Here is a 15,949-nt window from a genome sequence, read left to right as displayed (position 1 = left end):
TCAACTTAAATTTTCCTACCTCTTGGGATTCTGTAGGTAATTTTCTTGAGTTACCTATAGCTGCACCCATAACCCCAATTATGATCAAACTTACAATTTTTACCTGACACTTCTCTGCTTTGATCAATGAAGTTACTGCTAACTACATCAAGCTCTCCATCTATCCTGAAGATGGCAGTCTCATCCATCACAACACAATATCTTTACTATGATAAGTAGCATTACAAGGAAATAACAAATGTTATGCTGTGAAGAGTATAGCAGTAGCTCCATTCTCAAATTCTCATTTCATTCCTGAACTATCCAACCACACAACTGAACAAAAAGTCCAAACTGACCTACTATTACTTAAAACAAATTTGGGTGCAAAAACATCTTGGTAAATTCTATAAAAGAAATAGAGCCATTTCAAATAAAAAATAAAGAAAACATTCATAAATGTGTTTCTTTGACTTGGCTACAGCTGAAAGATTATGCAGAGTATGATTAACTAGATGGGGAAAAACTAGATATCATTAAAAATGGTTAGTAAGATGGTCAATGTGGATAAATGCAGAAGCATATAGCATTTTTCCGATTCATTTTCATAAACATACTGTAACCATCTGATTCACTCCCAATGTTCTCATAATGATCTGTTAGCAAGTTCTACTTCAACTCACCAGGGGGCACAACTGTTCCAACCACAGTGCCATTCGTACGTGCGGGAGAGCCAGGAGCTGAGCCATTAACCTTCTTGTCTTCAAATTCAATTTCCTCATATGGTCGTCCCTGGTCCTCTTTGGCAGGAGTTACAGGTGCAGAGATTGTTGGCCGGCTAAAAGGATTTAAAACTCATAAAAAGTTGTGCCTAATTTGTTATATTACTATATCACTAGCTCCTATTATCTCTAATTCAAGCAGTAAAACATGAAATTTGTATATTCAAAGTAATGATATCTTATTATGTACAAGATACGTAAAGTTATAGTAAAAATTTCTGTGCAACAAATGAGAAACCCACAAGGATGAGTGAAATACCATTTTTGAGGGTAAAGAATAAGTAGGTTATACATCACCCACTCCAAATGTAACAAACACGAGCAACAGGTTTTTCCATCACCACAAAGAAATGAAGGAGTAAACTAATCTATGTGAGGGGCACAAAGTGCATCCTTAATACAAATGCAGCAACAAAATTTCAACTTGTTACATCTTTTATTTATCTATTTTTTTCACTACAACCTTTTGCAAAAAGTTAAAACTTACTATTTCCAAATACTTATCTAGATTTAAATATTAATAACCAATTTTTTACTTAAAAAAAAAAAAAAAAAAATCCCCAAATCATACGACTATTTTTTCTAAATTAATTTCCATATTGGACTTACAATTTTCCAAACAAATTAAAAAATATACTATAGGGCCACTGCCTTCTCCATCATGTTGCTACCCAGTGCCTTTAAGCAATAAATGAAAGTAGAAAATTTACTTGTCATCATCACTGTGGGATGTTGCGTTGTTGTCATTCTCAATGGCAGGGGAGCCAGGGGTGTCAGGGGGTGGGTTAGTGGGTGGTGGCGGGGTTCCCCCTGATAAAGACTCTTTAGGAGTAGTAGTGGCCTCCTCCTGGTCACTCCCTGTCTCACCCACTACTTCCTTCTGTTCGTTGGTGACCCCCTCATTGTCACCGCCATCGTACCACCTGTAATACACGCCCTACAGTGCTACTCACATGCTAAACACTAATGCACCTCTCTCTGTGCAACACTGTTCTCCTTTGTGCACTTTTGGCCAGCAATTTCTTGGATCAGTAGTACATATTTCAAACTCTGGGTATAATGACACATATACATATAGTTTCATTATACCCAGAGAGTTGTGTATAAATTCTTACTAACCAAGTTACAAACTGCATTATACATCAAAAGTGTATACACACATTTCTGATCAGTATGTCATTGCAAGAATTTGCTGGTCCAAATCTTTATACCTTCTGATAGGGTGACTGGGTGGGACAGATAAGCAACAAATTGGCTGACAAAACAAAAGGAATGGGTTTATCTAAAATCTATGGCTGACATAGGGGAGGTGGAAACAAGCAAGATCACTTTCTTACAGCACTTCAGGTGCACATAAAAAGGGTAAAAGTGCAAATAAACAATAATAGGAGAAAGATACACTGAACATTTTAACTTAATGGTGCAGCAAAGTAGCCTGGAAAAGAACTGTCATGCTTTTGAATTAATCATAAAAGGGTAAAACTCAAAGCAAATAAAAACTTAAATTTCATGCAAGAAGGATAACAGGGAACAACCAAACCAGTTCAAGGTTATGCTCTTTAGTGACTAAGAAAATGGCAACATTCTGAATCTACTCCAGTCACATGCTGAAGTCACGAGGATGGAATTTCAGAGTTCTTTTGCAGTGAATATATGACAAAAAAAAATTTGTCTTTCATAAAAATCAGTTATCATCTTTGATCTTATAACATCTGCAAGTAAAATAAAAATCCCCAACAGGAAGTAAATAATGCATACATATGTATGTAGGAACTCCAAATGACACAAATATACAGTATAACAATAAAAAATATGCACATATACACAATTCTATATACAGAGGCCACACTCCACCTTAAGAGGGGACCGAATTGGCAGAATCAAATCATACACACACTTGCCAAAAACCTCACTCATACTACCCTCATTTTTGCACCTTGGAAACTAATCCCTCCAATAACCCCACCCCCACACATACCTAATTGTTTAAGTTAAACAAAATGCAGCAAGAGAGTTCATATTCCATATGGACTGGAAGCTGGTTTACTCCCCGAGAGAGCGAGTGAGTGAGTGAGTGAGTGAGTGAGAGAGAGAGAGAGAGAGAGAGAGAGCTATCTTTAACCACATTCCAACAAACATATGTATGCACATTTTTGGGATAATCATATTTTATATTATTTGTCTCTAAAGAGACTCCATCCTTGTATTCTAATTATAGAGGCAAAACCTAGGGTAAAGTCTGATACATACACTGAGGGAGAATTTGGTGTGGTTGGAGTCTTGGGAGAGCTGGGTGCAATCATTGAAACAGGCCTGGGGGCTGATGGAACTCCCCTTTTGATTTTGTATGTTCCCCGTGCACACTCCTTCCCTAGCTTTTCAGCGATTGCTTCTAGTTCAGAAGAAATCTAAAAAAAAATTGAAAATGACATATGAGACACTGAATTATGAGATATATACTACATATTCAAAAGAATTCAACCCATATTCTTTTTGCAATAAAGCTGTCACCTGTTAATGTAACATTAATGCACTACTATTCTGTTTTACATTTCAATAGACATTATGACTCAACACTACAAAACAAGTTCTGATCTTAGTTTTTCACATCACCTTGCTAGACTCCTGCATAAAAGTAGTCTTGGCTGCAAAGAGTGTCTGTAGGTGTGAAGCCACATTGGGGATGCGCTCATCATACAGACCAGGCAATTCCTCGTACAATTCCTGCATAAGGAAATTTATAAATGAAATTATTATATATAATTCCAACTCGTCACCCATTTCCTTTTCATCCACAAGGAGGTAAGATAAAAGATAAATGGATGAAATATGGGGTGCATGCACTGGCTGGCTACCTCCCTTATATGGAGGAAGAAGCCTATTGGCATTTAGATAGATAAATAGATATACAGCTTTAAATGTGCCAATTCAATTTTACTATTGACAAACTGGAAAAAAGGGGGGGGGAGTGATTGCAAATGGAATAGGAAATGACAGCCCAAAGAAAATTCTTTTTTATACTCTGTAAATTCCTCAAGTTGACAAGGAGTGGGCCGCCATATAATGAAAGAGCAGGTGTATGCCAGCTCCAGCTTTCAGGCCCTGCTATGGAAATGCTGTCTTGCACTGCCTTTGACCCAAGTAGGTGAGGGGCAAGGGCAATCCTTCATCCACAAGATGTTAAGATGGAAGGGGGAAGGAATGGGTTTTGAATACAAATAGGATGGGTACAGGGTTTGTGCTCCAACTTGGCCAGCTCCATTATATGAAAGGAAAGTCCTATGGTTTATGTATGTACATACTCCATTCAAACCCAGGGTGAGATCAATAATGAGTGCCTCCTCAAGGTATCCCTATGATATGGACTTAGTAAGTCATATCCTGCTGCCCATCTCTAAAACCCATTTGGAATTACAGCCAAATTGAGATGGCACCATCATCAGACTAAGTCCAAAATTGCTATCACCTTAAAATATTTTCCACTTTTTTTTTTATATACAAGAGCCAACATCTTTTCCTCCTCCAGCTAGCCATTGACTCAGCAACAGACCCCATAACAATACACTGCAAACAAAATTAAAAAGATTCTTCCCACAGAGGTCTATGGACGAGCCTCAGGGCAAATGCTGGTTATTGGAGTTGTGGGTTTCCAGTGAAACTTGGGGCAACAGATTTCACTAATGAACTCAGGGTATGTGTTCTGCAACATGACCCTTAATTACCTTATTGAGGGCTTCATATGTGGTCCTGGCTGCTTCAAGCTGGTCCTGAACACGGGCAATTTTGTACTCATCACGCCGAGCTGACCTCTGCAGGTTCTCCAGCTGGTGCCTCTGGCTGTCATAGTCCACAAGCTTGCGTCCTCTCTTGTCGATCTTTTTCTGCAATAGACATCAGAATTATAAATACAGTCACTAACATATTACTAAAAATATTAACACCTAACCCTACATGCCAGACATAACACCAAATGTACTATACCCCATATAACAGTATTAATGTAAATTACCAACAAAACCATACCAAAATCTAATATCAATACACTAAAAATTAATTATTTACGAAAGATTATCTATTTAATGAAACTATAAAATCAAGACTACTGTTTAGCATTTAATTTCTTCCTTTGGCAGCAAACAAAACTGGTGTTCATAACAGTTATTAACCTGTTTTCTAGAAATATCTTAAATAATGGCCAGTGTCACATTTCAAAGACACCAGTCTTTAAGCAATGAACTTCCACACAGAACATCTCGTACTACAATGTCCCACTCTAACAATCCCAAGACAACAACAACAAGGAATTCACTGAATGACTTGTGGACCCGCCCGGAGGCTGCTGCCAGGTACCTAAAGGCCTCTGTCTTCTACAAGAGACTAGGAGGAATGGATTGATCGATTAATTAACCATGGTACGTTCTCAATACAAGGCACATGAACATAGTTCTTATCTTTTATATTACAATTAGGTATGTTTTTACCTAGTTGTATTATACGGGAAGGGGGGCTATGCTCATAGTGACCCGTCTTTGCATCTCTCAGCGTCTAGTTTGTTCTTAAATTCTTGTATGGTTTTTGCACACATTATTATTTCGTTGCCGACAACCTCCTCTCCTATTCTAGGAGAAAACATGACGCCAAAACGGTGGAGTCCGTACTATAAATGAAATTTAACGGTGGCAACAGAAAGTTGGGTCAGTAGATATTCAAGGTGACATCACGTCTTTGCGTGATCAATCCTCGATCATGACATAATGCTGCGTCACTCTGGAACAAATGGGATTGTCACTAAAGTCCTGAAATATTGACTGCAACGTATGCAGTCATTTCAGCATTCTAGGTTACACGACGGGAGGCGAGGGAGAAAGCGTGGGTATGGAACGAAAGCGAGGGCGAGTAAGAAAGTGGGGCACAGTGGAACGGTAGAGCAGCCAGGGCGATCGCTCATGCCCACCCCAACCCACCCACCACCAACCAGGAAACAGCTACCATGAAAAGACAAATTCTTAATACCAGCATAAAAAACAATATAATGGTCTAAACTAAGAAGCTCAACTCATGTAGGCATTGATCAATGGCGCATTCTTAAAAAACGACTAAGTGGAAAGTTTTACAGAAATGGCAATTGACACGTCAATCTGTCATCAAAACGGAAAAAAGGAGAGAGAGAGAGAGAGAGAGAGAGAGAGAGAGAGAGAGAGAGAGAGAGAGAGAGGAGAGAGAGGAGAGAGAGAGAGAGAGGAGAGAGAGAGAGAGAGAGAGAGAGAGAGAGAGAGAGAGTGGAGAGAGAGAGTGGAGAGAGAGAGTGGAGAGAGAGAGTGGAGAGAGAGAGTGGAGAGAGAGAGAGAGAGAGAGAGAGAGAGAGAGAGAGAGAGAGAGAGAGAGAGAGAGAGAGGAGAGAGGAGGAAGAGAGAGAGAGAGAGAGAGAGAGAGAGAGAGAGAGAGAGAGAGAGAGAGAGAGAGAGAGAGAGAGAGAGAGAGAGAGAGAGAGAGAGAGAGAGAGAGAGAGAGAGAGAGAGAGAGAGAGAGAGAGAGATAGAGAGAGAGAGAGAGAGAGAGAGTATAGAGAGAGAGAGTAGTGAGAAGAGAGAGAGAGAGAGGAGAGAGAGAGAGAGGAGAGAGAGAGGAGAGAGAGAGAGTGGAGAGAGAGGAGAGAGAGAGAGAGAGAGAGAGAGAGAGAGAGAGAGAGAGAGAGAGAGAGAGAGAGAGAGAGAGAGAGAGAAAACAGGCAGCGTCAGCGAGCGCGTAGAGAAAGTGAGAGAAGTCGGCGTAGACCGGGGCAGCAGGGCTCGTAGGCGACCGGCGTGGGATAGTGAGTGAAACACCGAGACCCGAGGACAATGGTAAGGGAATCGCGTTGCAAGCGGCCATCCTATGCTCGCTTGCCACACTCCCAACACTCCCAATACACACGCACGCGCGCGCGCGCCACCACAATGCCTGGAGCGTCGCATATTACTATTTTTTGGCATACGTACCGATACATATTACAATTACTAATGCCCATGCCCTGATACCCCTACACGAGCACCAATAATATGTAAAACACATGGCACGACTTGACTACCATTTCCACATACTCCACTCCCACTCATCCCCTCCCTCCCTCTTATCTTGGTTCCTCCTGGATGACGGGTCATCCCCGCACCTCGCCCACTGCCCTGGGTCAGAAGCAATGTAGCAAAACATAGCACATTCATAGCAAGGCCGTTTCATTAATCGGCGACCTCTCCACACCCCTCCATCCCCCATGCAGAAAAGGAGAAGATGGGGAGAAATCCCTGCGGGCTGCATCAAAATATCATTCACACATACTCCCTCACCAGCCCCATCCCCCACCCACTCCCTTCCATGCATCACAGCATCATCCATACACAACCACTCTCCACTCACCCCAATCTTCTGTCTTTTCCCTTCCTTCCTCAACAGACATTCCCCTCTTTACCAATGCCCCTTTTACCCCATCCATCCATCCATCTCATCCTTGGTCGTTCCCTCGTGTTCATTCCTTCCACCTCTGCCTTCCACACCTGGTTTACTAATATTTCTTCACTCATTCTTTCCATGTCTGCAAACCATCCCAATACTCTTTCATCAACCCTATCTTCCAACTCCCTTTCCACCCCTGCTCTCCTCCTCACCTCCTCGTTTCTCATTCTATCCAGCCTAGTAACCCCTACCATACTTCTCAGGCATTTCATCTCAAACACATTTAAACTCTTCCTCTCTTATGTCTTATGCTTCTGCTCCATAGTGCTGTCGGCACAACCACTCCTTCTCATTACACTTTTTTAATCCACCAATGCATTTACTTGCTTCTCTCAATCTAAATTCTACTTCCACCTCCACTCCTCCTTTTCCCGCCACATTCGCACCCAAGTATCTAAAGCTATCCACTTCATCCAGTCTCCCTTAATACTCACTTCCATATTTATCTTCAACTTACTCCTTTCGCACATCTTCCAAAACTCCGTCACTAATTTCCTTAATCCCTCCTCTGATCCTGCCACAAGCACAGTGTCGTCAGCAAACAACTGGCTTATTTCCCACTTTTCTCAATTTTCTTTAACCATCTCCAATCCCCGGCCCATTACCTCTTCCACCACCCAATCCATGTATAAATTGGACAGCCAAGGCGACATAACACATCCCTGGCAGTCCCTCCTTTACCTCAAACCACTCACTCTCTCCATTTATAATTCTAACACGGGCACTACTACTCTCGTAAAAACTCTTGACTGCTCTTAACAGCTCTCCTCCTATTCCATATATCTGCAATACAGTGCCTTCCTGTCTACCCTGTCATAAGCCTTTTCCAAATCCACAAGGGAAAAAAATCCTTACCTTTTCCTAAAACTTTCTCACATATCTGCCTTATCACAAAATCTAATCTACGCAACCCATATCTGTCCTAAACCCACACTGTTCCTCACCAATTACTCCTCTGTTCATCTCTTAAGCCTCTATCAAAACCCTCCCATAAGCCTTCCCAACTACACTCAAACTGACCCCACCGAAACTACCATATTTATACTTGTCCCCTTTTCATCTGTAAAGCTTAACTATACAGGCACTCCTCCAGCACTTTACCCTCTTTTAGACAAACATTAAACAGCCTCACCAGCCAGTCCACTATTACTGTACCCGCCTTTTTTAGACTCTCCGCATGACACCCATCCAACCCAGGTGCCTTATCTGCTCTTACCATTTTAAAAATCGTTTTCACCTCGTCTTTCCTTATTCTCCTCCCTATCCTCCTTCACATAGAGCTACTGCCTAAAGGAATTATATATATATATATATATATATATATATATATATATATATATATATATATATATCCAAATAATCTGTATTTTTTTTTTTTACGAGTCACTGCGATAAAGGCTGGCAGGACCATGTACACTCAGTAATTGTTGTACAATGGAAACATTTAAACAAAAATACACAGTAATATAAGACAATCAATGGATGCTACTACGCCCGCAACTGAGCCAGGGGAACGATGGAAAAAAATGTCATGAACAGGCTGATGACAACACCATCGGCAGCTCATTGTACTGCGGGGCTCGAGTCGACCGGTTCCAATGACGAGTGTGACTGCGAGTTAGCGAGCCGAGCCGACTTGAATGCTTCTCCTTAAAAGGCAAAAGGGGCACCAGCCTGGGCCAACTGGACGCTGAGAGCCCTCCCATTACCATTTTTGGGACATCTTGATCCGGTTACTTTCCCTAATAAAAAACTGCCACGAAGGTCACCTTACAACGATGACTGATTCTGAAGGTGAACGATATTTTTTCAAGAATCTCGTCAAAAACTTGCCTCAGACTTCTGACGTCAAGCAATCTCACAAGGATTACAATGAATATATTTTCGAGAATAAATAGGCAAAAATGGACATTGCCAGAATTCTGGATCATACATTCCCCATATCAAAAGTGTAAGTAAGGAAAATGTTCGATCGACGTTGTGAAAACTGAGCTGTATTTCTAGACAGAATGCAGTATACTCGCAGGAAAGGCAAGTCGGCGAGGAGGAGGGAAAAAAACAGACTTTACCTCGTGTGAAGCAACCTTCTTCAAGCCCTACAAACAAAAACCGTCAAGGTCACAGCTTCCACCAGAGGTACTGCATTTGGATCAGCATTTGCACAAATTCTACCGAATATTTATTTACATAAACGAACCAAACAAATGCACCATTACCAAACATCAAATAATACTTTAATCTTGCTTTGCAAAATTCAACAACACTTCTAGGAGGACTTTATGTAATTGGTATTTTTTCCTAACAATTAAGCGAAACGTTCACGTGAAATATAATGAACTTATGATGTTCTGTTTCTGCAAGCGTCGCTTCAATCCAGGCACGGATTTATTTGACATCGCTTGTGTGGACAGTAAACTAAAATGTCGCATGAAAATGTCTATCTCGCTATAATCACTTCAATAATATTACCTCTAATCACTTTGAACAACAATGATGATGATTGCACCCCGTACCCTGTCATGTTTGTTTACACACGCATCAACCGCCCAACACCGACTTGGCCGTGTTCAAAGGAATCTGATGAAAAACCTTGAAACGAGAGCAAGATTTATACTCAACAAATCGCCATTTGTTCGACAGCGAGCAACACAACTCAAAATTTCTTGAATCACGGAGAGAAAAAAAGGCAGACGATGAAGAAAGACCACAAAAATTCCTTCTGCTGCCAACTGACCGAGGGAATTTCCGACGTGAAGATACCATCACGACTTACTTGCAAGGGACTACCAACGTCATACTATACGTCTTCTTTACCGTCATTTAATTAAGATGTAGTAAATGAACCACAGCTTCAAGGACGGAGGGAGCGAGAATGACTACGACTCCACAGCTGAACCAGCAAGTCAATCAATCACCCAACCTTTGAACAATGGTGGCCACAACAGCAGTTGCTACGGTGTGTGACCCAATACCCAGACATCAAGCCCTCGTGCACGGTGAACCTAATCATACTTTGATCTGGCTGACACCAGACGATTTTATTCTATTCAAGGACGAAGAGTCACAGGAACGCAGGACTACCTCAACCTTCCACAAGGTGTTCTTTTGAAGATGTGGTCTTCTGACTACAAGTCTTGTTTGTTTGGCAAAGGGTAGGGATGGGCTGGGGGGAGGAGTGGTATGTCACCGGAGTAAAGTTAAACGAAAAAAAAGGCTGTAGTGACACTTCTGTCATTCCTTTACTACAGATGGTCACCTAATTCTAACATCCAGACTCACGTAAAGCCTTTTTTATTCATTTATTTTTTCAGGTGCCACCTGCCACCTGCATTTTTTTTTTACCAAAAACTATTTGATTTGTTTATTTCCCTCCAATTATCTTTATCTAAATTTATGTAAGAAAAAAAAAATTCATGGTGCTGGCGAGCCCCGCATACATCCAACAAAACTTCCCACCACAGCCCATACTTATTACTGGAACTTTCGGATTCTCTCTCCAGATGGCCAACTGACAGCCGCCGCGTGTACAGCGCATGCGCGAACCAACAATCCCTCAATAGGGAAGGCTACGACTCCATCCGTAACTAGTGCGGGAATGTTGCTACAGACTTGTAGCCCCGTTTACACATTTTTAATTAATAGTTACGACCTAAGCGTGAAATGACGAAAACGAGGGTTAAAGTTCATTTCATAACGTATGCTCTAGTGAAGGTAAAACATCAACCAGGCTATCAAAGAACATCGCTGTACTTTTTTCAAAGTGATACCAAGAACTGGTAAATATCGTCCCTTTTCAATCTTGCATAACAACCTCGAATTTAAAAAGTAATAACCAACCCATGGAATGGAACATCAACCTTGACCATCAATAAAACGAGGAGGCGAATTTCAAAACGAGGAATGATACCTTGGCGGCATGCCCAACCGATAGGCGCCCAAGCGAAATGTCAAACTACCGAACAAATGGTAATGCTTTGGACTCGAAACCTCAAATAGATACATCTATTCTGTGTGTTATCTACCTTCAACGCGGTGTATACAGAGTGGATTTGGGAGACCATGATCAAAGATTCTGCAGAGGGTCATCAAATTTTGTCTGGGGCAGGTGACGACGATGGGATTAGCATGATAATTTTACTATCAAGAGACGTGGTCATTCATCATGAAGCTGAGGGGGTTTCAGCGATTCCATCTGTATGCGAGTCGAAGTGTAGGTGATGATGGGGTGGATGTTCGACGCCCCCCGATCCGCCTACGACTGGCATACTGGAATTTATTTATCTATTTATTTTTCAAAACGCTAGTCTTCTGATGGCCTGCACAAGTGATGCTATCACAAGGAAAAAAGCATGCATACTAATCGTGGTATCCAACGTTGTCTCCTGTCGGGTTGTCACGTCATATCACGTTACAGAATGTTCATACACATGATAAACAAGATCTAGCTATTAAATTCCAGCCAATGAACCAAGGTATCCGAGGTATCTGCATTTTCCACAAGTGTGCATTGCGACAGACTCCTGTGTTCTCTATCGATACGCTTTTGTACTTCTAGAACCCCGCAACACTCAGTCTATCTTCGCCTACCACCACTTTCCTCTCAAATTCCTTCCCTTTCTTGTCTCTTATGAACCACCCCTTTCGTAACTCTCCCCTGTTCTGCACCAGCGTTTCTATCTCCTCCATGTTTGTCCCTTTCAACGCACCACTTCCCACTGTCCTACCACCGTCTTCGGTCGCCCTAACTCTCTTTCCCCACCCACCTTCGAACCTTGCACTTCTTTCACTATCTTCTCTCACTTGACTCCTTTTGCATGCTCGAACCATGGCGTCAGATTTGATTATTTTCTCTCCCACGTTAGTATTCGCTCCTTATCTTGTTATCTTCATATTTACTTTTATGTATCCTTGGACCGTAAACACTTAAGACATCCTGTCGTCATTTTTCCTTCCACTCAGCCAACGAATGTCAACAACTACGTCATACTGGCTTAACTAAGCTTCAGCTTCGTATTTTTTTTTGTTTCAGTAACATCTCTTCCTTCCTTTTTCCATGTGGTATGGTTCCAGCCTTCCTCCTTACACTTCTCCCCATCTACCACTTCCTGTCTCTTCTATCCACCCCCATAACTAGCATATAAACATTCATCTTCAGTTTGCATTTCCGTGATATTTCACTATTCCTCCGTTTTTTATGGCTGCTGCAGTCACACATCTTCCCCCTTTCACACACACTCACACGTTTCAACTAACCTCTATCACTTCATCACTGAAAAATAAGCCCCACTCTTCTCTTCAGCATATCAATTTTTCTATTATGACTATTCAATTCTGCCATGATTTCACTTATATAAATGTTGAAAAACTATGAAGATATCACGCATCACTGCCAGGACTCATCTTTGTTTTAGTTTTCTTTACAACACTTTCATCATTTTTCTTACGGCCTCTCACCATCCTCTACAACATTTTACCATCACCAACTTACACGCACACACACACACACACACACACACACACACACACACACACACACACACACACACACGCACACACACACAAACGTACATTAAACGTTCTTGTTCTGACTGAGTCCAGATACTTTTTATTAAGAGGTCACCCATATGCCAAGAAAAAAAAAAAGACCCACGTCAATGACCCCCAAGATTAAGCTTTGGTTTGAGTCGATGATGGAAAGAGGTGCGGAGTACATGGGTATGTAGCGGAAGGGGAGGAGGAGTAGTAGTGTTGTGGGTGTGTGAGTGACGGGGAGACTGCGGTTCTCTGAATTCCGGTTAAGGTGTCGCAAGGTTGCGGCACACCGACAGGTGGCGCTGCTGCTGCAGCAGGTGCTGGCGACGGCAAGAGACCTGCTGTGCAAGGTCGTCGTCTGGCAGGCAGGAAGAAAGGCGGATAGGCAGGCAGGCAGGCTGGCCTGCTCCTACGTTTCTCGCCAATCCTGCCACGTTTCATTCGGCTAGCATGATAACATGCAGAGGTCTGGCTGCTAGGGCGGCATATTATTATCATTATTATTATTTATTCATTTTTATATTTCGTCCTGTTCAGATGAATGACAAGGAGAGACGAAAGGAAAAGGAGTTCGGGAGATAGAGAAAAAGAGAGAAAGAGAGCGAGAGAGAGAGCAAGAGAGAAAGGGGAAAGAGACAAAATGATGGTAATAACGGAAGGGAGGGAGGGAGGGAGATGAAAAGGAGCGAGAGGATGATGATGTGAACATGTAATGGAGAGGACGAGGGTGGTGTAGGCTGGGTAGGCTGGCTGGCTGGCTTGCACGTGCACATGTCATTCATGATTGCATTCATTTGGAGTCTTAATGGCTCAGCAACGTCACTCGTCGACGCCCCCTCTTGCACTTTTCACCCCCCTGACTCTAGGACGCAACTGGGTGCCATGCGCAGACGTAGGCTGCGGGAGTCTGTGCAAGGACTCGCGGGCTATAAGGTGCTTGGTCCTGTGCGCGTGTGTAGACTGTAGCGGTTTAATTGTTATCAGCATCCAAACTCACAAGTGGTACATACATACATACTAAGTTGAGGTTGAAGTTGTTATTTGTAAATTTAAGTCTGATTAAATTTACAAATGATAACAACTTCAACCTCAACTTAGGATTGTATAAGATAATCATATCTGCAAGGAAATATACATATATACATACATACATATATACATAAATACATAAATACATACAAGGATATTGCAGAGGCCTATCTCTTCTTTGCCCACGTTCGAAATACATTAATACCCTCACCTACATCTCGAGGTGCGGCCTCAGACGGCTTGCATTCGGTCTCAGACATGACCCAAAGTCTCTAATAACTTGTAATGCACTATATCCCCCTCCCCCTAACACACATACACATACATACATACACACACACACACACACACACACACACACACACACACACACACACACACACACACACACAAGGAAAACTTACGACCAGTAAATATTCCGCCCTCCACCTCCTCCTGTTAGCTTGCGACATACCACAACAATACAACTCGAGCAACAATCAAACGTTTCATCTCAAGGAGATCTATAGGAGGACTATGGGATCTTCACAAGGTACTGGGGCCACTGCAACAAGTTTCCTATCATGTCACACTCGAGGCAACAATTAGTACAGTGTGTGTGTGTGTGTGTGTGTGTGTGTGTGTGTGTGTGTGTGTGTGTGTGTGTGTGTGTGTGTGTGTGTGTGTGTGTGTGTGTGTGTGTGTGTGTGCGCGTTGCAAGGCATTTGATTACATTTGTGGTTGCAAGCAGGCGAGAGTTTATGGTGCGCGCCGCCACCAGCGACAGGCGCCTCTCGACGTCTGCAACAAAGCAAGAATTTCCTTGGAGTGACCTGAGTGCTCCGCAGTTTTGCATGCAGGTCGCCGTTCCCCCTCCCCCCCTCCCACACCCTCTCTCTTCCTTCCTTCCATCCTTGGAGGGAAGAAAAGGCTGCAGGCGACCAAGGGAACATGCGAAGGGACAGGGAGTCTGTAAAAATATTACAATAAATATGAATAGAGAAGGAGAAGGAATAAAATGAGGAGGAGAAGGAGAGGGAGGAGGAGGAGGAGGAGGAGGAGGAACAAGAGTAGGATGCAAAGCAGCAGCAGCAGCAGGAGCCGTGGGCAGTGGCCCCCGTGGGCGTGGGCGGGGGGTGAAGGGCGCCAGGAGTGAGCGAGTGAGCCACCTGCCAAAAAGGGGCGACAAGTATAGAAGCTCGCCCACCGTCTCTGTTGTATGTCTGTGTGTGTGTTTGTCTGTCACATCTCGCCTTACTCCGTACAGAGTGACTGCATAACACTGAGGCACACAATATCGTCATGGTTTCAATAACACCCCAATGGGTCAGAGTCACGCATCCTTCCTCTATGATTGGAAACTTGTCTCCACTAGAGTACCGACATCTTAATTCCTTTCTGCTACACTTCCTTCTACGCTCCACCCCTTCGGCGCGATGATGTCCCCAAGCACAGAAGCGCTGGTGATCCCCAATGGCACTCCTCTCTTAACTGCCTCTGAAGACCCAGAAATTCTCTCTGCTTAAGCTTAGACTCCAACTCCACCTCGTCCCAAATGAACATGTACCACCCTGAGTCACTCAGTTTAGTTCAACTCGCTTGTTCCCACCCAAGACCCCTCCCCCCCTCCACCTCCCCTCTCTTTCAGCCCAGTCGTGTTGAATTTCTGAATGAGAGTTGACCTCCCTCCACCAATTCGGAGCAATGAGGAGGAACGAGGCAGGGCGCCTGCCACCTCACGGCCGTGATGGCACTGTCTTGACAGGTGCCAACCACCGTTTCCACCTCGCCACCCGACCCCCCTTAAATAACAACAATAATAATAATAATAATAATAATAATAATAATGATAATACATATACCAAAGGCCTTTCTCCCCCCTACAAGGGAGGTAGCCAAAAAAAAAAAAAGAAGGCATAAAATCCACTCCCACCCATTCCTTCCCCACATATTCCACTCCCATCCACCCCCTTCCCTACCTCTTATCTTAGCTCCTCCTGGATGACGGGTCATCCCTGCAACTCGATAACATTTGTCACCTCGAGTTTGACTGAGTGGAAAACCCGCAGCCCCCATGGCAGCTGGCAACAACCCTCAGACCGCCCTCCCTATCATCTCCCAAGGAAGACATTTTGGATTGATGTATGTGTTATATCAAT

At 42.9% G+C, this 15,949-nt stretch overlaps 1 protein-coding gene across 9 annotated transcripts in view; it reads right to left on the bottom strand.

The window, feature by feature from the left end:
- The window catches only part of Amph (amphiphysin), a 177,335-nt gene that overhangs the window by 9,855 nt on the left and 151,531 nt on the right, over positions 1-15,949 (bottom strand). For 5 of the 9 annotated variants that reach the window (XM_076175670.1, XM_076175663.1, XM_076175664.1 and 2 more), the window contains exons 4-8: positions 4,484-4,642; positions 3,375-3,485; positions 3,012-3,169; positions 1,472-1,684; positions 663-817 (exon numbers count right to left, since the gene is read on the bottom strand). In XM_076175670.1, the coding sequence (XP_076031785.1) occupies positions 663-817; positions 1,472-1,684; positions 3,012-3,169; positions 3,375-3,485; positions 4,484-4,642 (796 nt within the window). The remainder of the gene's footprint in view (positions 1-662; positions 818-1,471; positions 1,685-3,011; positions 3,170-3,374; positions 3,486-4,483; positions 4,643-15,949) is intronic. The other 4 variants (XM_076175669.1, XM_076175672.1, XM_076175666.1 and 1 more) reach the window with 3 other exon arrangements.

Source organism: Oratosquilla oratoria, chromosome 37 (genome assembly GCF_046742065.1).
Source record: "Oratosquilla oratoria isolate Oo_2021 chromosome 37, ASM4674206v1, whole genome shotgun sequence".
Taxonomy (NCBI): Eukaryota; Metazoa; Arthropoda; class Malacostraca; order Stomatopoda; family Squillidae; genus Oratosquilla; species Oratosquilla oratoria.
This window is presented reverse-complemented; position numbering and strand designations above follow the sequence as displayed.